Source organism: Xiphophorus hellerii, chromosome 12, assembly GCF_003331165.1.
Source record: "Xiphophorus hellerii strain 12219 chromosome 12, Xiphophorus_hellerii-4.1, whole genome shotgun sequence".
Lineage (NCBI taxonomy): Eukaryota > Metazoa > Chordata > Actinopteri > Cyprinodontiformes > Poeciliidae > Xiphophorus > Xiphophorus hellerii.
This window is the reverse complement of record NC_045683.1, coordinates 20,172,428-20,197,206: the sequence shown is the minus strand read 5'-3', so window position 1 is coordinate 20,197,206 and position 24,779 is coordinate 20,172,428. Positions and strand designations below refer to the sequence as shown.

The 24,779-nt window shown below is 41.8% G+C and overlaps 1 protein-coding gene and 1 long non-coding RNA gene across 5 annotated transcripts; one reads left to right on the top strand and one right to left on the bottom strand.

The window, feature by feature from the left end:
• Positions 1-204: 204 nt before the first annotated feature.
• Positions 205-9,888, bottom strand: nr2f1a (nuclear receptor subfamily 2, group F, member 1a). 2 transcript variants are annotated; one of them, XM_032577446.1, is made up of 3 exons: positions 8,582-9,888; positions 6,640-7,167; positions 205-2,921 (listed from the first exon to the last, which is right to left on the bottom strand). In XM_032577446.1, exons 1-3 carry the CDS (start codon positions 9,012-9,014, stop codon positions 2,647-2,649), a joined length of 1,236 nt encoding a protein of 411 aa, XP_032433337.1. In that variant the 5' UTR covers positions 9,015-9,888; the 3' UTR covers positions 205-2,646. The 2 variants fall into 2 exon arrangements, with proteins under 2 accessions (XP_032433337.1, XP_032433338.1); XM_032577447.1 differs by having other exon boundaries at positions 6,640-7,164.
• Positions 9,889-10,047: 159 nt separating this feature from the next.
• Positions 10,048-23,973, top strand: LOC116729105 (uncharacterized). Of its 3 annotated transcripts, XR_004341071.1 has the most exons (4): positions 10,048-12,119; positions 16,942-20,337; positions 21,841-21,916; positions 23,233-23,919. It is a non-coding gene; the product is annotated as an uncharacterized LOC116729105 (long non-coding RNA). The 3 variants fall into 3 exon arrangements; XR_004341070.1 differs by having other exon boundaries at positions 16,942-21,916; positions 23,233-23,973; XR_004341069.1 differs by having other exon boundaries at positions 21,841-23,923.
• Positions 23,974-24,779: the final 806 nt, after the last annotated feature.

Sequence of the window (24,779 nt, the reverse complement as noted above, 5' to 3'; positions counted from 1 at the left end):
CAGCTTCTTCTTCGCTAACTTCCGCCTGACCTAAAGGTCGTGGAGAGGATGATCACCTCCACACCAAGGAAAAACTGCGAAAAACTGTAAAATAAAATAGAAAAGTCACTTTTTTTTGTTGCTTTTACTGTTACTCTAGGCGGATGCAACCCACATTAAGGCTTACGTTGTTACGTGGTCTCACAAATAATGAGAGAGAGAGCATCAGAGGACAACCTGGAGCCACATCCTTCCTTTATTACAGGCAGTGACACCTTAAAAGTTTCTTGATGACATAAGCAGTGCAAAAATAACCTATAAACGAGAGTTACACTCACAACACACGGCTGATAATTAAACAGGCTAACAAATATCACATCCCTGCTCTGCTGTCCCTGATCACTGCCAAAACCACAAGAGAAAGATTTGGGGGGGAAAAAAAAAAAAAGACACAGGCAGCTCATTTCATGACGACTTAAGAAATGTCAAGCCTATGCACCATATTTTATGCCGTCATTTTGTTTTATCATATTTTATCACGCCTTACACTGTGATTTAAATGCAAGGACCGGTGATAAACCAGGTTTCCCTTCTGTCATTTAGGGCGTAAATGGAGACAAAAACAAGAAATAGACCAAAGCAAGGGCAGTGACAGTGCGTAACCCATCTCACACACTATCGATGGACTCATTACACTCTGACTGTATCAAGCAAACCAAGGCCACATCTTTTTTTTTTTTATCCTGTCACACACACTCACACGCACACCGTCATACACTTGACTTTCTACCAACACGCTTCTTCTCTCGTTTGTCTCAGCACTCTCTCTCTCTCTCTCTCTGTGTCTCTGTCGTTCGCTCCCTCTCTTGCCTCCCTCTCTATTCCCACACAATGCATCACACTCGGTGTTCCTATCGACTGGCTTACATGCTGTAAAATACATTTTCCAGATTGATCACGCATATCACAGCAGCTTTGCAGCGGGGGCCCCCCCTAACCCTTTTTTTTTTTTTTTTTTTTTTTGCCAAATGACGCCCACGTCAATACAGAGCATGCAATGCGTTATCAGGGCAGAGTTTTTCTTTTTTTATTTTTTTTTATTTTAGGCGAGAGTAAGTGGAGGAGAGAGGGGGGTGTTGGTTTGCAGAGAATCACCTTGATTAAGCCACAGGGGGAAGGTTATAGAGGTGGCTCTGTGTTAGAGGCTTCCCTCGCTGTCTGGGAAAAATATTAAACATTAATGCGCTCACAGGCCAGTATTGTCTCCTTCCTCTTTGTACTCGCACTGTCAGTTATGTCATGGCTCTTTCCAAATGTAATATGTGCTTCTATTGTGTAATTATTATCCCCCTTTAATCCCGTGTAACAATTTGTTTTCACAGGTAGGTTTCAGGAACTGTTGTACAAGCACACATAAAAACAACAGATTCCCTCTGACTGGTTAAATTAAAAAAAATATTAATAATAATAATAATAATAATAAACATTTGATCCCCAGGAAAATGCTTGAGAGTGAGACATCGTTGCCTATTTCTTTTTTAATAGTACAGTCACCATCACACAACTTCATCAGCCGACCATTCTGTCCAAAACAAATAAAATAAAAATAAAATAATAATAAAAAAAAATTTAAAAGCTGCATCATGGAGTAAGCAAAATTGAAGGCAACAACCAATAAAATTCAAGAAACAACAAAAATCTTCAAGACGAAACAAACAAAATGTATTTGAAATGATATATTAAAAGTGCTTTTTGATTTCATGTCTCTCCGTTTGTTCTTTTGACTGATGATCGACTCCACACACGCTCGTGGTCCGGGGAAAGGAATGAAGGGGAGAAGGGTGGAGGGGGGAGGGATGCGCCCCAGACGGAGTAAAAATGTCAGTAAAAACGTCCTGGAGGTCAGTTTCGTTTTGCTGCTTCTGCTGCAGGTCCATCGTATCAGTTGGGAGCATGGGAGAAGGGGGAAGTCAAAATAAAATAAAATAAAAAAAAAGAATAAAATAAAAAGTTCAACCATCAGTGTTGATATTGTCACAGCGATTAGACTGTTTCTTATTCGTCTAAATTCATTTTATTTGTCTTGTTTCTTTTTATTCTTTTAAATTCTCACTTCAATTTTTAATTCTTGGAGAACATAGCTTCGACAACATATATCGCACTCATTATAAGAAGCAAAAGGTTATATCAAAAAATTATTAGTATAGAATCACAGAAACCCTGGTTTAGAACCAGAAAAAATACAAAACAGAGAGGTACATAGACACAGGACAATTCTTATAATTGCTTGGAAACATTATTTTCCCGCTAAGTCTTGATTCATTTTTTTTTCTTACTGCGCATATGATGTTTTTCATTTTATTTGTATTTTTTTACAAAAAAAAAGAAAAAAAGAAAATAAAGACTAGTATTTTACAAAATGGAGAGTATTGTTCTTGAAGATGACGGTGCGGATTTACACAGGCGCAAAGTCCAGTTCCAATATTTTTCTGTACATAATGTATTCCATCGAAGTCCCAGAAGACAGAAAAAAAGTAATGTCTTCCGCAAAGTTTCTCAGAAAAAAAGGTCCTATATATAGTCTTCTTGAAGGAGGATGAGGGGTGCAGAAATTTGGTCCTTTTTTCCCCTTCCTCCTCCTCTCTGTTTTGTTTTGTCATATAAGGATCATTGGATGGACATGTAAGGCCAGTTGAAGCTGCTCCCGGATAATAGCATATCCCTGATGAGGGTTTCAATAGGAGTTTTACCTACCAAGCGGACGAAGAACAGCTGCTCGATTACCGAGGAGGAGACGGTGCGTAGAGAGGGCAGCCGCAGCAGGAGCTTGCCAAAGCGGCTGGGTTGGTTGGGGTACTGGCTCCTGACGTACTCCTCTAGGGCGCACTGCGACTTCTCTTGAAGGCTCTCGATGTGAGCGGCGTCTGACAGGCCGCAAGCGTCTAAGGAAACATAAAAAACACACGCTGTGGTTAGTATATTCACAGCGGACTAAACCATAAGACGGAATATGTGAAGAAAAGATCCAAAAACCAGGACTGAAAGTAAAAAAAAAAAATAAAAAAATGCTCATTATGTCAGATCTAAAGTAAGTGCATCTGAGTACAGCAAAGGCCTCCTATTTTTGTTATCAGGATTATTTATTAAATAGTACACAAAAATTAGACAACAATACTTTCCAGGTGGATATTTTGTGATGACTGCCGTTTTTTGTTTTCCCCGGACGCACCCAGTTTCAGTTGCGTAAAAGCGCTTTGGTTATCATTACGTGTTATTGACAATATGGACAAACAAGGCTGCCCAAACATGCTTCATCACACTGTCTGTCATACAGCACAAGCAAGGGGAGCATGCTGCTGCAATATACTGGATGCACAGTCCAGTGAAGGGCAATCAGCTAGAAATTAGAGGTGAAAATGTCAGCGTTGCAGGCCTGTACAGACCCAAAAGCGATAATAATATTTTAAAAAGAAGAAGAAGAAGAAGAAGAAGGTAGGCTACACGCAGGCCCAAAGGCCGCTGCTCTTTATGTCTGAACTCAGGGGATTTAAGTGTAAGGGCAACATAAACGGTACTGATGAATCTGAAATTACACTGGATGTAATGTGACCTAATTACTCCGCAGTAAGCTGTTAAGTGATTTCGCCGGCTCTTCTCTCTAAAGACCACTCTTGGCCTGTTTTTTTTTTTTTCGTCCCCCGTTGTAGCCTATAGGACAGGCCCGCTGAAAGCAATCACATTTATTAGACGAGGTTGAAGAAAACAGTGGCGCTCAGAAGCGACGTGAAAATGTCCAAAAGCGCATGGCGAGACGCGCTTAGTGGCTTCGGTAGCCACGCTTCTCTTCAGGACAGACAAAAGGGATGCAAGCCTTGTTGGTGTGTTACACGTTTTCCCTCTGCTGTAAAAAGAGATGTGTTTTTTCACTCAAGCCAAGCTTATAAAGTGGTGTAACCGCTGGCATACATGGTCCCACAAGAAGACTTCTCAGAAGCTGTTTTTGTATTGAGCGCTGCTTTTGTAGAAACTGCACATGAAAGGCAGCTTCAGCTTCCAGGCACTCAACACTATAAGCGGCTAAACAGAGGCTTTTTAGGGCCATTCTTAATTTCTCACTATAACTCACTATGGCCTAGACACAATAACCTCGTGAACCCGAGGGCAACACAGAGATCTTGCTGTGATTTACTGTGACCTCAATCCGGCCACTCAGAGCCCTCGTGTATGCAAATTGTTCCGAGTGTCTGTTCAAAACCGGCACCGATCGATGCTGTTTAAATTAATTATATTTGACGCAAAACATGCAAGGTTTTAATGCGAATTTTCAAAGTAAGACGGGCAAGAAAGTTCAAAGCATTGCAGCTGAACGCATGCCTTGGGGAGAAGGCTGGTTAAAGACACCCCACAGCTCTCCACGAGGCCTCGCTGTCAATGCACCCCACAAGCCTCAATGGGCTGGGAAGGATAGCCTCCAGATCCAAACGACCAGTTCTGTAGAACTCAGCACCACGGTGCGCGCACACACACGCTGCTGCGCGAGGAGTTGACGCGAAACAATGCTCCAGATTTGTGGGGGAGAAGTAGTTTACCCTGACCACCCCTTATTTATGCATCAAATGCTGACAAGGCTGCTGTGTTATTAAAGGCATACAAATCCACACTGAAACTGGCAAAGCGCCACGTGACTTTCTATAGGGTACACCAGTTTTGTAGCCCATCACACTAACTAAATGATCTGTTAGAAAACATGGGGGACGGCGATGTCTTAGTGTGCGTGTACGTGAGTGTGTGTGTGTGTGTGGAGGGGGGGGGGGGGGAGATGTGTGTGGGGGTGTGCGTGTGTGTGTGTGTGTGTGTGTGTGCAGTTTCTCTGGGGTAATCTGAGCTGGATTTCTGTTTGCTTTTTTTTCTTCTGCAAATGGTTATAATTGCAAGATGGTCAAGCTAAATGTAAACAAAGCAAAAAATGTCCCTGAAAAAAACTGTAGATCACAGCAAGACTGACACTTAAATTGGAATTACGAATTATATGCGTCGGAATTGACTTCAAACTGAACATGTTGGATATTAATTAGCCTGTCTAGAACCAATAATAAATAAATAAAATATTGAAAAATTACCGTGACAAAAGACATGTCTATAAAATACAAAACCTGAATGCTACAAGTCGTTTAGAGAATAATGACATGTCTAAATTTCAATTTGGAAGCTTAGTTGGCAAAAAAAATAATAAGTTGGGATCATTTGGCTCCAAATTAAACGCAGCTAATTATGAACAAGCTGTGCTATTTTTAAAACTGTGTAAATACAATTATGGGGTTTTATAATATAATATAATATAATATAATATAATATAATATAATATAATATAATATAATATAATATAATATAATATAATATAATATAATATAATATAAAGTAGGCTTAATGTGTTTGTTTATTCTTAAGAAAATTAAGTTTCACTTAAAACTTTTTAAATTTGCAGAAAGGGAGTCTATATTGGAATATTGGAAAAGACAATTAATTTACGATTAACTCAAATTTTAAAAAGTAAAACAAAGTATTCATCACGATAGTGTCCAGCGAAAGTTTGTGTAATTCTTGCTTCAGTTTCTTTGCAAAGGGGATAGAAGTTAGGTCAAAACTTTAAGCAAACTCTGGAAGTAGCTTAGACGCTCATCTTCCTTCCTTCTTCATCACCACATATAACAGGCCCTCAAAAGCACCAGGCGCACACAACTAATTCCGAAGTAGCATCCAAATTATGCAGCTCAGAGTAAATAGGGACATTTAGGGACCCCATACCCCAACCAGGCATCAATTAAGCTATCAACAATGTAGGTTACTTTTGAAAAGTGCCGCTGATTACTTTTCAAAGCTGCGCGACGCAGAAACTATCCTCAGTAAGTAAGAAAATTAATGGGTCAGCTAAGATTAATCTACTAATAACTTGTGTTATTAAGTGCAGCTCCATGTGCACTCATGTGCGAGTCAACTTCCATCAGACTTCTTCTTCGTCTTTCTTTTTTGATCTCAGTCTGTTAGGGATTATTTCCTGCCCCCGAAGACATGTGTTTGCGCACGAAAAAAACACGGATAAAAGCGCGCAGCCACGCTCATAAACGCATCAGCTGTCATAAATCACCCACTGACAGAGGCTATTTCATCTTTACGCTCAATTATTTGACACCTGTTCTAAAATGCGTATGTGAACCCGGCCAGGCTCGGCTTCGGTTCAGACATGTTCGGGGGGTGGGGTGGGGGTGGGGTGGGGGGGGCAGGATTGTCTAGACCCCACCAAAAATTATATATTCAATTTTTTTCGATTGCACCTAATCTCAGATTTAAATGGGCTTTCAACTTAAAAACTTGATACACTTACTCAATCTGGGTTTGTTTACACGTCTTATGCTGCGGCTACAGCTGACATGGGAATGCATGTCAGTGGATATCAAGCAAGCTGTTGACAAAATGGCTCTTTCATCGGTCCACACAAACATCTCTAGCACTAAGCTGCTGCCTGACAGCCATATTCCTGATGCAACCGGGCTTCTGCATGCGTGTGAGTACCAGAACCAGGCCTCGTCTCTTTATAAACACGTCCATCTGCGTTTTAGTGTGTGCGTGTGCGTCTGTGAGGCGATGATGTGGAGAACCCACCTGATGTGAAAAGCACGATGGCTTTGAGGCAGCTGTACTCCGCCGAGTCTACGTGCAGGGTCTTGAGCTTCTCCACTTGCTCCTGGAAGATCCGGATGTGGTCCATGAAAGCCACGACGCGGTCCGCAGACATCGGCGAGGCGTGCAGGCCTGCCGCGGCGAGCAGAGGGGCCACATGAAGAGGCATGGAGCACTGAGCCGCGTTAAGCACAAACAACTCGCTCCACGTCAGCCGGAGAAGGGACACCTGGTCGGTGATCTGCAGGTCAGGGAAGAAGGGGATGTTCCTCGCCCACTCCACGGCGCTGAAAAGTAAGCGAGCCGCCAGCTCGCAGATGTTCTCGATGCCCATGATGTTGTTGGGCTGCATGCACTGGCTCCCGTACCGGGAGGTCGGGTAAGGCTCAGCCCGCAGCAGTAACGAGATGTATCCGGACAGATAGCAGTGGCCGTTCAGGGGGTCCCCGTTCGTCAGCGCGTACTGGCCTGGGTTGGGTTGGGTTGGAGGCATTCTGCCTCGCTGAACCGCTGACAAAAAGAAAGAGAAAAAGAGGAAATGTGCATCCAGGACTGATAAACATTGTCCACTAGTGGTGCTTCTTTTCATCAAAAATAGCATGCAATTAAAAAAAAAGCAAAACAGTACGCCTTTAAAACAATAATCAGATTTTAAAGCAAAAAATCTCATCAGCAACACAGATATTTTATGGAAACAGATGTGTTGTATCACTCGATCTACACCCTGAATTTGTAATTTAAGGATACAGGCTTTACAGCTGGCTCCTGTGCATGCGCAAATACATTTATTCACACACACACACACACCCACACACACACACACGCACACACACACACACACAACGCCCATGTTTTCACTTAGAACAACTAGGCTATTATGAATATTTTAAGGCTTAATCGTCTACGTTCTATTTATTTATAATTCATGAATTTAGGTTATTTGAACAATTGCTAATTGTAGGCAATCAGGTCCTAAATGTGTTGGACAATTGTTATTAAATTCATCCATAATTCCACGTTTTGTCTGAGTCAAGAGGTCAGCTGGGAATAAGGAGGGAATTTAGCTAGTGCGTAATATTTCAAATAAATTATTAATACACAGGGAATCGTGGTGTGCACGTCGAATAACATGCAACTTAAACGTGGGAGGGTGTCCTCATCAATTTGGGAAAAGCCAAACACTTGTCACAGAAAGGAAAGTTTCATGGCCTCTAATGCAAAGCAAGCAAAAACAATGAGGCATGAAAAACTTGAACGACGTGATTCAGTGTGTCTGAGCTGTCTAGTCAGCACAGAGAAGTGGCTTTGTTGTGTACTCGTTTTTTACAGTCATACACACACCTTCCACTTATAAATCCTGTTGTGCAATTATAAATTAGTAAGATTACTTAAGGGACCGTAAGAAATGGGACTATTAGCCTCACACACACTCAAAACACATACACACACACACCTACACACACACACACACACACACACACTCAGAGGCTGACATAAATGCTCGCAATTATACAAACACACTCACTATTCTACGGTTTATCTGTATGTAATATAGATTTGCAAGAAGACAATGCAGTTTAGACTGCAAGAAAAACCAAAACAACATTTTAAAAAAATGAGGTTAATAAGAGCAGCCGCTTTGTTCAGGCGACTTGCAATCACAAGCATGTAACTGCCGTGGCTGCACTGGCCTTTCACTCCCTCACGCAAAAGACGAAAACACAAACCACTCATGCAAACATCTCGAAAATATATATATATATATATATATATAAATAAAAAACAAAACAAGGATGGAGTCTGCTGTAGTAGGTATATGCCCAGCTATAAAGCCTGTGACCTTAATGCAACATGGCAGCCCTCGCACTGCTGCTGCTATACTAGGATGCGTAATCGTGAGTGGGGCTTTAAAACATATATTCACCTTCCCGCCGCATCCCCACTTTTAAGCACTTCTTCAGCCGGCAGTATTGGCACTGGTTTCGATGGTGCTGGTCAATGGGACAGTTCCTATTGGCACGACATGAGTACGTTAAGTTCCTGCGTACACTCCTCTTGAAGAAACTTTTGCATCCCTCGCAGGTGAACTGGCCGTAGTGTTTGCCGCTCGATTTGTCCCCGCAAACCACACATTCAATATGCTGCTGGCTCTGTCCGGAATTCTGGCTCCCCTTGTCCCCAGCGGTCCCCGGCGTGGACGGCGGTCCCGGCTGACTGGGGGTCTGCGGAGTGTGCGGCGCCGCCGACGCCGCCTGCTGCTGCTCCCTCGCCGGCTGCGCTGCTGGGTTGGGGCCGCTCGGAGGTCCTCCGGCCACGTCTTCCTGCGGATCTCGCCAGACGCTAACTACCATTGCCATATCTCGGCCCCGGAAAGTGCTGTAAAGCGAAATGATCGCCGATGTTTATGGAGCGTAGAGGAGGAGGGGGAAAAAAATCTCAAAAGACGGGACAGTGCAAAGTCAAATCGGAGCACGCAATCTCATATGGGGGGTAAGAAGGGGAGCAAACGCGATCAATACATTCAAAAATCAGGAGGCACCCGATCAGGATATGCAAGTATCGGGAGGCCAGTTCCAAGGTAAATTGCAGTCAGCCATTCAGGAATCCCTAATCTTGTAGGAAAACCCGAGTCCAGACGTAAAAATTGCGGTCAGATTTTAAAAAAAATAGCCACAAAAGAAAGGCAGGAGCGAGTAAAAAAAAAAAAAAAAAAAACCAAAACCTTTTCGCTGGAAAGACGCGATCCAAAGTGCTGCGGAGATAAATTCCTTTCTCCTTTCTTCCCTTTGCTCCTTTACACTCCCGTCTTCGTCGTATATGAGGAGGAGGAGGAGGAAAAAAAAACTGAAGAGCTGGGCTTTTTACATCTATATTCTTAAATAAACCTCATCATCTCGCCCAGCTGCGAAGGAGAACCGCGTCGCCGAATGAAGTACCCATGTATAGTTTCACCTCTCTCCAGCGAGGAAGAACGGAGATACGAAGAGAAAAAAGATTGAGGAAAAAAAAAGAAAAAGAGGAAAAACACCAACTAGTACTAATAGGATATGCAAGAAGAAGAAGAAGAAGGAGAGACCCCCAAAAAATGAATGCGCTTAAACGAGAGGACCAGCAGAGCAATGTTTCCGAAACGGGGGATCTGCGCGAATGTCTGTATATAGTGAACTTTGACACTACTATTGAAACTGACACGTTTCTATGGAGATCGCTGCGCCTTATATGGTGCTCATGTCAAGGAGCCAAGAGAGGGGCTGCTGGAGACTGATAATCAAAGAGGACTGACTGGCCAGAGCCCTGCATAGAGGAGGAGGAGAGGAGGGGGGAGAGAGGGAGAGAGAAAATGGGAGGCTAAGGTTATAGCCAAGCCCTCTCTTTCTCTCCATTGGTTAGAGTCCCCCCTCCGTTAGGGCGCTACAAAAAATGTCCATCTAGATAAATCCCCCGCTCTGCTGTTGGATCGCAAAATTGTTATATTTTCTATCCCTTTATCGGGGAAATAACTCGCTCATCTTGCAGTATTCTGCCTGTTTTCCACTCTCGCTACAAAGCGGTTAAAATAATGTTGCCAGGGAAATGTCTCAAATCAGAGACATTACCGTAGAAATTGGCAAGAGTCGGAAATTCACAACGGCGGATCGAACAGCAGTCGAAGATGCAAGATCCAACCCGCCGACCCGGTCCGTCTGTGTACACAGCCAGGATTTTCCGGCGCCGGTGCTGAACCGGCTGCCCGTCTGAGGGGTGGATATTTTTTACAGTGTAGGTTTCTACGACTGGAGGGGGCTTGGGAGGAGAGTGGGAGGGGGGCTCTGACAGGCACAATTTACATTGAGCTCGCCCCGCGCTGCTATTTACTTTGAAACCTGATTAGTATGGGCCGTCTATTGTCACCAAAAAGAGGAAGAAACCCTGGATAGAATAGCGAAAAAAGCGGGTTAAAGGCGAGAGAGAGAGAAACAGAGAGAGAGAGAGCGAGAGAGAGACAGAAAGAGAGAGAGGAGGTGGGGGACAAAGCTTTTAAGCACGACAAATAAAACCAAAAGCTGTGCGCTGCGACCAAAAGGGGGGATTCTGACTCAGATTTTTCCCCCCTTAAAGTTTCAGAATGCCTTGTCTCGGACTGTTATCTTTATTATTAAACTAACGGGGGTCTCTGCTGTTGGGAGCGGATTAATATTTTCACACGCTGTTTTTTGTCCTTGGCATGCGCATTGCGGTACAGCATCGTCTGTAATCGGCACCAGTTTCGCTCATTAAAACTTAAAATTTAGTTTAAGAGCAGTTTAGGGAAAAAAAAACATCACTGTGCAAAATGATGCGCAAACGCCGCCGTTGTGCTTGAAGCCTTTTCAGATGCGGGGAATCTCTTGAAATTCGGAGCGACGTTTAACAATTGCCAACATCTCACAGTCGCACAACCACTTCAATAGGAGTAGTTTTTTTTATGTGTGTGTTAATAATGACATTAATTCAAAATCGAGCGAAGTTACGGGGAATTTGCACGGAGATTCCAGCTTTTATGCATCAGTGTTTCTGCAGGCGTCTCAGACTCAAAAATGTCTGGATCGCGCTGCCATCTAGCGTACGTTGTGCAATTACATCCACATAACACCCCAACGTGCAAGCCATCAAACTTGCATTTTTAAGCGCTTAAATAGATCTTAGATAATAATTAAAAAGCTCGAACGTGCGTAGAATTGTCTTGTGTACTTTTATAGTTCATAAAAAGTGAATTTCACAGGTTAAAGATATCGGAAGACATTAATAAATTATTAAGAAAACATGAACATGCATTGATTAGAGTATCATAATTCATAATTAATGTTTAAACAGTGCTTCCTAATTAAAACGACGCTCTGTTTATATAAAACCAAGACGCAAAAAATGCCAGTTGTATCCATAAGCTTAGGAAATAATAACGCAACACTCAAATACATAAAAGTACTTTAACACAACAAAGCACGCATAAGCACGTCTAGACTCAAACAGGGATATAAGGAGATATAACATAGCGTTAATATATGGAAGTGCCTCTGTTTGAATGTGCATTCAGGAGGGATGGCTTGTTTTTTAAGTATTCAATAAGAGCGCTCTCTCTCCCCGTCCCTGTCTCGGACACACACCGTGGAAACTCTCCGGCCATGTCTCCAGCATTCTGAAAAGGTGAAACCAATAAGATTAAATCGGACAATGCATTTTTTTTGCCCCCTTTCTTCCCCCTTTGGTGTATCATTAAGATTTAACTCCGCACATTTTGGTAAAAGAATGGGGGTCCGCATGAGGGAAGAAGAGGAGAGAGAAGAGAGGACAAGAGTGAGAGGGGGAAGCGAATAGGAAGCGGGGTAGATATATTAGAGAGGCTCTGATAGAAACCTGCATGTGGAGAAAGTGGACGGGTGGGATGTTGGAAGAAGGAGAAGAAGCACCGGTGCAGGAGCGGCTGCTGTGCAGTCACAGAGAAGGTGAGTAGCACTTTTTTTCTCTCCTCCTGTTGTTTATTTCTGACTTCTGCTTAACTCTGGCTGCACACGCGTGGAACTGAATGCGGGGATGAATTCTCCGAGTCGCGCCACTTTACTGTCGGCGCACGCAAAAGAGCCGCAACTTTTCAACTGAGTGCAAAGCAGAATCTTTCCCCCCCTTTTTTTTTCTCTCCCCTCCATGCACGTCGCCGCTGTTTATCCACATCCTTTTGCGTCGTTTTCCCCCGCAGATGAGATAGTGCAGAGAAGCTATTAAAGCCCGGTTGTATTCTGCAACGGGACACGGGAGCCCCTCTCGTTTCGCTCCCGTCCCGCTCATGTGTACGCGAGCCTATTTGTTGCTCGAACACATAATGAAAAGATCGATAGCCGTCCGTTCGTCTCAGCGATAGTGTCACCGAATTAAAAGGCTGATCAGTCGGTGCTCATCCTTTACTGCCCGCTCAGCTGCGAATGGTGAACCAAGCAGCGTGGGGAGCAGAATTAAAACATGGACGTAAAAATCTTCAGCGGTGCGGTGATATTTACAATTTATCAAAGCAGCATTATTGGTGTGAAAATAGCCCAGGTTAACTTTATCCCAGAACTTAACCTATTAACATTTAACTTGGGATCCATAATTTAGTGTTTTGAATGTGAAAATGTAATTTTCATGTCTGTCTTTCGAAGTTTCAACCTAATCATGTAAATAAAAGCGTGAAAAGTAGTGAAATAATAATAAATGAATCCTATTATTAAGCACGTTATCTCTGTCGCTGATGCAAAAGCCTGTAGTGAGGAGCTGAAATTTTACTTTGCAGTAATTTTTTGTTGTTGTTGTTGTTGGTTTACATATAATTAAATTCACCAGAATAGGCTGCATGACTGCATATAACTGTTTTGTCAAATGAGCTTAATTAAACATTTATACGGGAAGCACATTGGAGTGTGGCTAAATCCGGAATCAATATGTTTTAAAGCTTCCACCAAATACAGAAATCACCGAGCAAGGCAACACAAACAGTTGGGAAAACACTGAGGTCACAAGTGCAAGACCCCTCCGCCCCGAAGCCCCCTGCACCCCTTCTACCGCCTTCCCCCAAAATAAAACAACAGATGACAACGAGAACACGCTTTATAGCGTCTCAAACTGATGCAGAGATTTATAAATGGCTGAGGGTAGGTTTATTATTGATCGTGTGTAATCACATCAGGGTTCCAACCAAAGCTACAGTCAATAAGACATTGTGTGGGCTTAGAGGATGATTTCCCTCATCCGAGGGCCTTCGGATGCAACCGTCTCCTGTCCATTTAACACCTGCAAGATAAAAAAAAATACACACAATAACTAACACACACCTTTATGTGTGCAATTTGATTCTGACTGTATGTTTGAATTGAGTAGAAGTTGCAGCCTGTTTTACTACTTCACACTGCGTTTCTGCAATGTTTGGAAAAAGTTTGCGGGCAGGTTATTTCAGTAAAAGGGAACATTCTGAGAAGACAATGGCAAGATTTTACGTGCTATTTATTTTTATTTAGTAACTTATTAGATCATTCTTGAGCTCAAAGATCAACATTATAAAAACACAGAAATGGACTATTGTAATTCCAATATCAATAATAATTAATAAAGAAGGAATAGGTTACTAAGGCAAAGGTCTCGTATTGACAAGAATTTATGAAAAAACATTTAGCGTAATTACTTTCCCCATTTCGGCATATTAGTAGATTGATCTGAGCTATTTCAGGTATCAGATTTACTTTTGTAATTAAGTCGAAAGTAGATCTCTCATTAAATGACATTATTAATGACTTTCAAATAAGAACTAAAATTTATTTATGCTATTTTTTCACTGCAGCCTTGCAAGCACGATGCAATCCTCTACCTGCAAATAAAAAACATCAATATTCTAAAAACACGACAAATTATATTGTACATTTGCAACACAAGCATTTTTTTTTTAAATTACCTCTTCAGTCTGACATTGAAATTTGGTAGTTTATCGAGATTGTGTTCTAGTGGAAGAAAAAGAGATTAAACCGGACTTTTTATAATTTTTTTCTAGATCTGATCCCCAGAATTTTATGTGGGAGTTCAGATTGGTCTAAAGATGGAGGAAGAGTTCGTCTTGTGTTTATTTTCCAAAAATGTGGATCAGAAACCTTCAGCACATAAAAATCTGATGACTCTTGACGGGAAGAGTACAAGAGAAAACATTTTTGAGCTGAACATTTTAAATTCAATATGAACAAAATAAATAGTTTCCTTCTTATAATCCTCCCTGGAAGTTTTCTGGTGCAGTTTGTGCAAAACAAACAAAAAAAGTTTATAATTTTTGTTTAAAACTTCGAGAAGCAAATACCACTGTGCATGAGGAAAAACCTGCTGATTTCTGATATTCCATTATAATTAGGGCATATAATTGGTACAAGTCTATGATAAAGCAGATAAAAGTTCAACTGTAAAAAAATTTTCCACACTTCTGAAGTATTTATTTCCCCGCACTATAATTGAAGACAATAACTACAACGAGTCTCCCAATTACGTTTGAGGTTTCAACCAAGTCAGAGCCACTGTCAGCTTATGCAATGGGCTCTGGCTTTATTGCTCACAAACCATCATTTCTTTTAGAGCCCTGCGTGCTAATTACTTTGGATGGTCCCAGAGACGGAGATTATAAATCCATTAGAGCCGTAACCCTCGTGGTTCCACAAGTGCAAACACTGTAATTTGGTAGTACACCCCAAAAACCAAACTTTAAGTAGGCAGAGGCTGAGGAGAGTGCGGGAGAAAGAGAGAGGGAGAGAGGGAGAGAGAGGTGATTTTCAGCAGCGTGTGTGCTTGTCTTTCTAGCAACTGAAGCGAAACAAACAGAAAAGTGAGAGGAGAAAGTGGTTTATCAGACTGACTGCAGAAAGCAAGGTTTGAAGTTTGCAGCTACTTCATCATCATCATGCATCATCGATCGTTTATCCTTAGTGATCAAAACAGCGTTTCAAATAATCTTACGCAAATACTGAAACTGTTTTCATCACGTCGATCCACTGTTGATGAGGAATGTCGCAAAAAAAAAAAAAAACAGAAGGAGGCTGCATGCGCGCAGGCATCTAACCCTTAAAGTAATTTATTTCAGGGAAACCGCGGGGCAAAGGTGGAATTCTTGAGAAATTCAACAAGGATAAGGGAGCTTTAGAAATTCTGCACGCAGATTACCTTTCATCCCATCCGCACATTATTCGACAACACAGCGAAGAAATATAGTTCAGGGACAGAAGAGAGATATAGCCTCCGACACTCAAGAGAGTAACAATGTTCACAATGCTCAACAGTTCGCATTACTTAAAAAAATAGATTAAGGAATATATGTGAACTTCAGGTGTTGGGGGTCATGAATAATGTATTGTAGGTGTGTATGTATTCCTGTCACTGTCATCAAAATTGTTTATTGTTAGGGGGACATTAATGCTCATTATGAGAGGAAAATGAACAACTATTAAACCCAATTAGTTTACATCCAACTTTAAAAGGATGACTGTACTAAATGAGAGTTAAAATAAAATTTGCCTAATTTTATTTTAACTTTCTGCTTGTTGCAACCAAATGACTGGCATTACAATAATTCTGCACTGATTTTCCCTCATTTATTCCCAAAACCAACACACAGCAGGGGTTTAATTAGAAAGGTAGTGTAGCTGAACAGTCAACATGCTGCAGCTTGGAGTGACTAAACACTTCAATGCAGCTATACTGAGCCGGCCGGAGATACAAATGAAACTTGCAGCTGCTTGGCAGCCTTCTGATGGCAATGGGAATATTAGAGAAGTTTTTAATCTATGAATTAACAAAAAGGAGCAAACATGGGGAAGGTAGAAGGGGATAAAAGTGGCTTGTATGCTCATAGAGGTGCACCCACCTAATGAAATTATGTTGAGAGTTTTACACAACCTTGAGCCAGCCCTGGCAGTGTATAACAATTTAGTTGTGAACGAAAAGCGATTCCTCCACTATAACTCCCAACCAGCAATTTGAATGAAGGAAGTGTTCATGCATGAAAAAAAAGGGGGGAAAAAACTTCCTGTTTTGAAAAAGACGAAATGGATAAAAATTAAATAACAAACGCAACAGCTCATTTTAATTTAACTTCTATGGTTAAAGAAACCCCTCTTTCAAATCTACAACACCACTCCTCACCCACACACAGAAACACTACTCATGAAATTTTGTACTTTTTCCATTTAAAACGAGTGTGTTTGTTGGTGTGGGGGCACATGTGTGTGTAAGATGCCAGGGAAGTGAAGACGGCCTGCCTTTAGTGTCCAGACGTGGCAGATTGTGACCTTATCAATGTGAAACTCTTAAGATAAATTATTCATTGCACCTGTTTGATGTCTCTGGCCAAAGAATGACAAAGGTGTAACATTTAAGATGCATCTCAAAGGCATGAATAGCAGCCACCTTGCAAAACCTGGCTTTTTTTACTGTGGCAACATGGAGGACTGCTTTTGGAGATCAAAAAACGTGACAATTAAAACACTGTTTTTAAGCACATATGCGTGACTCACAGACGCTGCACTGTAACTCAGCAGCAGTAATTTCATCATTCATTGTTCAAGGTGCAGCGGCTGTCAGCCGTCGCCCTAACATGATATGACTCACAGGTGTCCTGTGTTCACGTGGGTCACGGCAGCAGGCCACCCACATTGTCACTGCCTGCTATATCTTTCCTATAATTTGAAATATGAAGCAGAGAGTTTGTGTGAGTGATTTGGTAGAGCTAACCTTGCTCTTTGTAACCTGTCTTTGTTTGTCATCCCGCAGGCTCACAGCGCTGTAGCTGCAGGAGGCGTCCGAACAAACGCTGAAGGAGGACTGAGATGCTGGGATGGGGTTTTCCTTAATGCTGTTTGATTTTAGGAAGAGGTTGTCCCTATTTAGTAGGACAGGGGTTTATGTGCTGGATAAATTGAGGATTAAAATTTGATTCATCCTTATTGCCCTTTAGAAATCCCATTTCCAATTTTATATTGGCTTCTTTGAAATTAAGATGTGGAAAAGAGTGTAGTTTGATTTTCTGGGAATCTAACATCAGCAACTTTCACGGCAGGAATCCAAAATGAAATTATTTTGAAGTGATAGTGATATAAATGTAAAAACCTATCATGGACTCTGCTGGATTTAACTGTGACAAGATTAAAAGAATCAGTGACAAAATAATAGCTTTACAAAGTTTGTTTATACCTTTTACTTGTTGTAAGCACATAAGTGACATGATATGAAAACAACACAAATTTCCGTAATCTCTTCTAGAAATGCACCAATCAGGATTTTCTGACAATACTGAATTTCAATTTTGGTCAATTGTTCTGATCTGCCGCTATTTTTTATTTTTTTTTTTTCGTATTCCAATTTTTTCTGGTCAGTTCTATGACAGATCATAGAGGAATAGTATCGTTTGATGGAGATAGTAATTTTGAATTCAATAGAAAGCAAAGAATTAAAAAAATAATCAAACATTTCCCCCTTTTTTGTTCCTATCAAACCCCAAAAAGTTCCTCTTTATGGACGGTTTAAGTTGATGTCTTTACAGAGTGAAAATGGTGTGAGTTTATACCTGTGATAGTTGGGTATAAACTCACACAGGGGAAAAGTTATTAAGTCAGATTTCCCCTGAATCTGACTTTTTTCTGCTATTGAACGTTAATAGTAGAATACTGTGATTATATATTGCGCAACGCAAGAGCTAACATCATTCTCACTTGATTTCAAGATTTTCACTCTGAATCCCATTCACAATTTTACATTCCTTTTTTTTCATCATGTAAATTATTGGACTTATTTCACGCTTTATGGCTGGAAATGACTCAAGGTGTTCCACAGCACAAAGTAAGAGACTACAGTTTGCTTTAGCCCCATCGCAACAGATCAGGAAAAACAAGCAGAGAATGACCATTATTGATGATTTGTGCAGACGGACCTCAGACGATCTTGAATTATGTGTGAGAGCAAAAGATAGACACTTGCACATTGCTGTGTTTACTTCGGTCTTGTGTATGTGTGTGTGTGTCAGTTTTCCCTCAGATGTTCCTTGTGACCTTTGACTCTGGAGCCGGGGTCAAACCCTGACAAATGAGACGGTTGAGCTCTGAACAGAGCAGCAAACATTCCACAACCATCTTCTGTCCTCCTTCTCCTACTCCTTACATCACTCACTCTTCTCTCTCCATCTCCTCTTTGAGCACGACAGGAGCAAATTATGTTTAAAACTAACAATGATGATATTGGATAAGTTTTACAACTGCCTTTTTATATTAAATCAGAGAAATCATGTGATCTGAGAGAAGTAAATGCTGCTAAAGAGTTGAAATTTTACAACTATGCACTTTAACAACACACTCCCTGTTGTGTCTATGAGTGTATGTGCGTGTGCATACACGCTGCGCGCGTGCGTGTGTGTGGAAAGACTGTCAGTGATGTCAAGGATGAGAAATGTTGCTGTGAGGTTTTTTACACACGCTGCTGGCTCCAGCATTTCCGGCAACATTTCTCACTCTGCCTCCCTCACACCATCCGCTCTCCTGCAATATCCCGACATTTTTCCGTCCTTTCCGTTCTCTTCCCTGCACCCTCCCCTCCTCACTTTCAATCCCCACTTCAAACTTCCTCTTCTTGTGCCATCCTACTCATCCTAATCTCAGCCCTTTTCCTTTCTCTCTCTCTTTCTCTCTCCCTCTCTCGCTCGCTCTCACACGCACACTCTCTCCACCCACTATACTCTCTGATTTTCTTGACACAGAATGCAACCACCTGTGTCTTTAGGATGAATGTGAGGAGTTATCCACCTTACTCCAGTGAGAGCTGGTTAAGGTAAGTGGGTTGTTGTTTATTCTACATTTTTTGAATGAAATTGCTGCAACAAGCCTAACTACCCTTTACAAATGCTCCAGTTACTACTGTGATAAGTGATAACTGTGATAACAGTTGTCTAATTATGAACGTCAGCAGAGCAGCCAGTGTCGGAAAGGACATGCAAAGCAGTAAGACAGTGTGACACTATTGAACTTGTACAATGATGTAATGTAACAGTTACTGGAATGCAGTTCCACACAGCACATAATCCTAATAAAAACAAAACACCAATATATGTACGTGTTTGTGTTTTTTTCCCCCCCTTCCCTGTTTCAACTCCCACTTGAATTGCGATTGCATTTGATGTAGACTGCTCTGTGATTCATTGGAGGGTACAGCTGCTTCACATGCCTTTTGGACTGGACAAGACTGTTTCCTCACAGGAAAGCTTGATCACATGTCTCAATCACACAGCAAGATCTGAGCTCTAATTGGCTGCGCACTGGGGCATCACCATGCCGAATCTGAGTAGCATGCATGCAGCTTTTTGATTCGGATAGTAAGATGGTGGTGGCGTATGGGGTTGTTGGGAGTCTGATGAGGGGTGAGGGGATCCTTTTGGGTAGAAAGGCAGTGAGTTTCTGGCAAATCTGTGAGCAGGACCACATGGAACCCAGTTTGCCATTGTCATTTATCTCAGTGCACAGTATAAAACATAAACAGTGAGAATTGTTCATCTATACATGCGATAGCAAAACATACAAGAGGAAATATTGGAATGTCCTAAGAGCTGCCTGATATACCAGAATGAATAAATTATAAAGCTCTCACCATCAACAAACAGCTTGCTATGATTAAAATAGCCAGCAGGGGACAGAAAACAAGTGAAGAACATGTAGAGGCATTTCTATGTAATCACAGTCGTGTCTATGTCCGTAGTTTGGTCCAGCTGATTGTTTTTACACTACCTTTTCTTCCTCTTGCTGCTCAGTATGTACACAGGCAGCTCAAGAGTGCCAAAAAAAGGGCTCCGAAGCATTCAATTCGCCGCCACCACCCACTGTTGTCCTACTGTTACCGAGTCATGGATGTCTTCCCCTATCCCCAAGGGATTGTGCCCCGTTTGCTCCCCAACCCTCCCACCTCTTCCTCAGCTAGCGTGCACCCAGCCACCCATCCGCCAATCTCCTCTCCTCCTCCCTGCCTTTGCTCCCTTATTCAGCGTGTAAAAGCGCCCCCTGAATGATGGATTACAGTGTCACTGCAGTCTGCGAAGGATTAATTTGTTTCATTGATTTCTCTTTAGGCAGAATGCCAGCGTCTGCCGCTTCCCACCTTTTTCCCCGAGACTCGCTGCTGTAATAGACGGTAATGGCCTAAGACAAATCAACCCCTTTTCTTGTAAAAATAGCACCAAATAACCCAACCCACCTTAACAGCTTGCACTCTACTTGGAAGCACATCAGGTGGTGGTGCAGTGGCAGTGGTGGGTACCGGGAGAGGCCAGTGTATGTGTGCGGGGGGTCTGTTCAATTTATCCTCATATTCAGTTTCTATCACTCTATCTGGCTACATTTCGGTACCACCCTCCCTCTTCATTCAGAGCCGAGGCCAGAGGAGACCATCCTGTCGCTTTAACAAAGCCATAAGTCTGCCATACTTACTGCTCCCTCTCAGGCTTCACAATGGATGGGTAATGGCAGCGCTGTCTGGAGGGGGCTGCGGGAGTTGGGCCATTCTCTCCAGTAATGGAAGCTGTTACTGCCATTCCTTACACACCTGCAAGAACAGCTAACTGCTAACCACTGTGATCTATTGCAGAGGCCTCATTGCACCGGGCTAAGGTTGAAGGGTTGTACTGACACCAGTGAATTAGGGCACATCCTTCCCCCCGGCCCCTGCCTGTCTTCCCTTTCTATTTCACACCAAAACCTATGGAGGAGCAATGGAGATATTTCCAAGCAAATCTATAGCCCCAGAGTCCACATTGGTGCAGCTTTCAGCCTCACAGACTGGCGATCTAGCATTCCTGACATCCGCTGATTTAACACAGACATAAGATGCTGTCACATCTTTACTACTCTGTCACTGCCTTGAACGATGGGAAATCCAAACTGCCTGTAACATTAAGAACACCACTACAGGCTGACTGTCCTTGAATGCTTTCCAGTCCCGCAGAGATTTATGAGCTGAACCGCATCCATTAATCCACTGTTGATTTGCTGTGGCTACCCTGCGGGGTTTTTGGGGATCAGATATCATACAGTGCTGAAACTCACCCTGTTGTGCAAGACGGTGGAAAGCAGCTCTTTTACAAGAGCTGAAAAAAAAAAAAAAGAATGGATAAATTTAAAATTCATTGCATATTTCACGTCTCTGCATGTTCAACCTGATAGATACGGGCTTATGACAGAAAAACACTGTCACTTAGATTATAAATGAGAATGTAAAACAGAGTGATGAGCCATACAAACCTCAGTATGGGTGAGTGAAAGCTGATGCACGATGCAATAATGACCCAGGCTTAGAGGAAATCTCATTGGCTCCCTGCAATCAATTTAACCATGTTTACAAACCCACAATCTAAGGTTTGTGGTTGAAAGAGAGAGAGGGAGACAGAAAGAGAGAGAACACTGGTCACCTGGTGCTCTTCTGGTTAAGCTGGCCTCTCTTGGGTAAACCCTCCATAAAGCCCCCTCTTGTCTGACACCACCAGGCCCTTCAAACACTCCTCTCAGACAGGGGGGATTAGGTAATCTCGACATGATACTGTCTTTTTTCTCCATTTCTATCATTTTCTCTCCCTCTCTTTGACACTGGCTCGCCTTCCCCTTCATTCTCATACATTACATCCTAACTCCCTCTCTCAAGGCTGTTGAAGAGCTTGTTCTGCTCTGGACACATCTATCCTCGGGGGCCCTTACGATCTTAAGTGCCTCCGGAAAAGGTTAGTTGGCAGGTAATTGTCCAGTTGTGGCTCAGCTTATCTTAATTGCGGGTGCTTCAGTGCAACCTATACTTCCGTTAATGAAGAGACTTATGTGACATAAAGTTAGAGGACAGGATGATGGGAGGATGAAGGTATTTACAATTTTATGTGCGTCTTCTTGCTCAGTTTTTATGTTTTCTTCCTCCTGAATTACACCCTTGTATATTTTAAGCAGATGCAAGAGGACAGAGCCCAGGCAAAAATATTTGTTCCCCTTTATTACATTACAACCACAAGTCTCGTTGAATATTGAGGGGATTTTATATGATAGACCAGCACAATGCAGTACATAATGTGAACTGGAATTAAAATGATAAATGGTTTTGAAAGTCCTTGTAACTTGAAAGCTGTGGTGTGCATTTGTATTCAATCGCCTTATCAAGTCTTACCAGCTTCCATGTTTTCCACTTGTTGACTGTATCTCCCACATGGATGTCAGAAAACAGAAAATATGATTGCTTTCTATTTACAATAGTTTTCTTGTTGCTACTCTTCTATATTTGTGGAGTGTCTGACATATAACTGTGCTGTGGTCCTGTGGGAGATGCGGATCTCTGCAGTTGCCACAGAGTTTCCACCTCTCAACTATTAGCTGTCTGGTGTGTTTCCTGATCTTCATGACGCTGCTTGGTCACTGATCTTCCTAAGAAGAACTTTGAAACCTTCAGTTCAGTTAAAATCAACTCAGCTAATTTCTACAATACCATTTTACAACATGCCGTCTCGAGGCACTTAACAAAAAAGGCAATTCAATTAAGTTATACATATGTAGCCTGGATAGTAAAAACATAAGAGATGTATAAGATAATAAATAGCAAGGATAAGTTCATTTATTATATCCTTTTATTTCAATTAACATTTCAAAGTTCATATAAAGTTAGTAAAAATATGTTTGCATTGTTTAAAATAAGTTATCTTTACTTTGAGGGGAATTGCCAGCGAAGATTGTATTTTCCTACAGGAGCACGGTCTTTGAAGGTAGCACAGGTGGAAGAGAAAAAAAAAACAGCGAAGAAGAAAAAAAGAACTTGAGCGAGAGCGGTGATAGCAGAGGAGGAGCAGTTAGCTGGTTTCGCAGTGAGTAAGCTCAGACTTGTCGTAAGGAGAAGATATAAGATACAGTATGCAAGTTAGCAGGACACAGTAGAGTTTCAATGAGAAACTGTCGGACTGTATATTTGTTTCTTTGCCGCTGTATTTACTCGAGAGGTAGAGCGAAGCTAGCCTAGCTGTTAGCTAACATGGACTAATGTAGGCCGCTGTGTCGCTGCTAGAGTGGAACTTAAAGGGCTACAGAAGATCGTTGCAGGACTGGATAACGAGAGACGGACTCCAGATAGTCACTCTGAGCGCCCACATCGCCCAGAGTACCTCTGGCAACGTGGGAACTGAGGGCCAGTAGATGTGGAGCACGTGGAAACCACACAACTGCATCATTCCTGAACTGCTGTTTCTTCGGATCGCTTTGAGGTTCTTCTGGACACAGGACGAAGTATTGCCCGGATTCATCTGTGGAAAATCACGATTACACAAGGTACTGAGTTGTACTTTAGTATTTTTGCTCGTTAAGGGAAGAGGCTCTGGACCGTGGAGTCGGTGGGACTCCTACATTCATGAGGATCTGAACAGGCCTGCAACGTAGGATATATTTTCTGCCGGCATTAGGTTTAGTTTTACAGTAGTGGGTTATATAACTGGTGTTTTACACTGTATAGGCAGATTCATTGTACGGTTGGAACAATGCTCTGTTTTTTTTCTGTTTGCCTAATTAAAGGAGGGTTACTATGGTCTACATGGTGTGTAGTGTAATTTACTGTAGTATTGTTCAATGTTGATTGATCCAAAAGCATTAAAGAGATATTCATATTAAATAGTAGAGTATACTGAAGCAAAGAACCCAAAACTCACTTATTTACTAACATTGCTTAAGTGAGGGCTACACATACATTCCAATTGATCCTAGTTATGAAACAGTGCAATCAAGTTCAGTTTATCATTCAAATTATCTCAAGGATTTCTATCTAAGGACACCCAGCAAATTGCATTGAGTAACTGACTTGCAGTATTCATTTCTCCAGGATGAGCACATAGCAATAGAAAAGCTGTATCTAAACTGAGTATAAATTTTATACATTTCTCCTTTTAGTTGGTTGTATTATCTTTTGTTTTTAAAGGTATTAGGACTTTAAGATGATCATTTGTAAAAAAAAAAAAAAAAAAAATGTTGAAAACCCCATATCATTTTAACTCTACTTCAAAACGATGTCCTACTGCGTTTAGGACAATCCCATTAAGTCCTAATAAAATACACAGAAATTTTGCAAGGTGCTGCATTTTGAGCTTCAATAGTTTCTAATATTGTGAAAACATCCCTTGGAGTGTTGCTGGGTAGATTTCATTAGAACAAACTCAGTTCTTTGCAAAAACCTATTGATTCTACACTTGGACAGTGACAGAGGGAGTGCTGACCTCATGGTGTTAAAATCCAAACAGCAAGGGCCTCAGCAAGTCCAAATCTATACTTCTATTAGCCATCTGATCATATGTATATCCATGTCGATGGGAAGCTTTAGGGGGTTAGTGTTTGCATTGCTTCAGTCAAAGGTCATGACTGACCAATAAAATATTTCTGGTGCACCATCAATAACTCCGACATGGAGACTAATACAGTATGTGATTGTGGGCAAGGGAAAGCTGCTGTGCTTGCTTTGAGCAGAATGGATGAACAAGAGGCCAAAAGGTGACCGGACAGACTTCAGCTCGCTGCCCCTGCACCCTCTCGTATGTGCATTTCATAGCGATAGGGGCAATTATAAAGGTA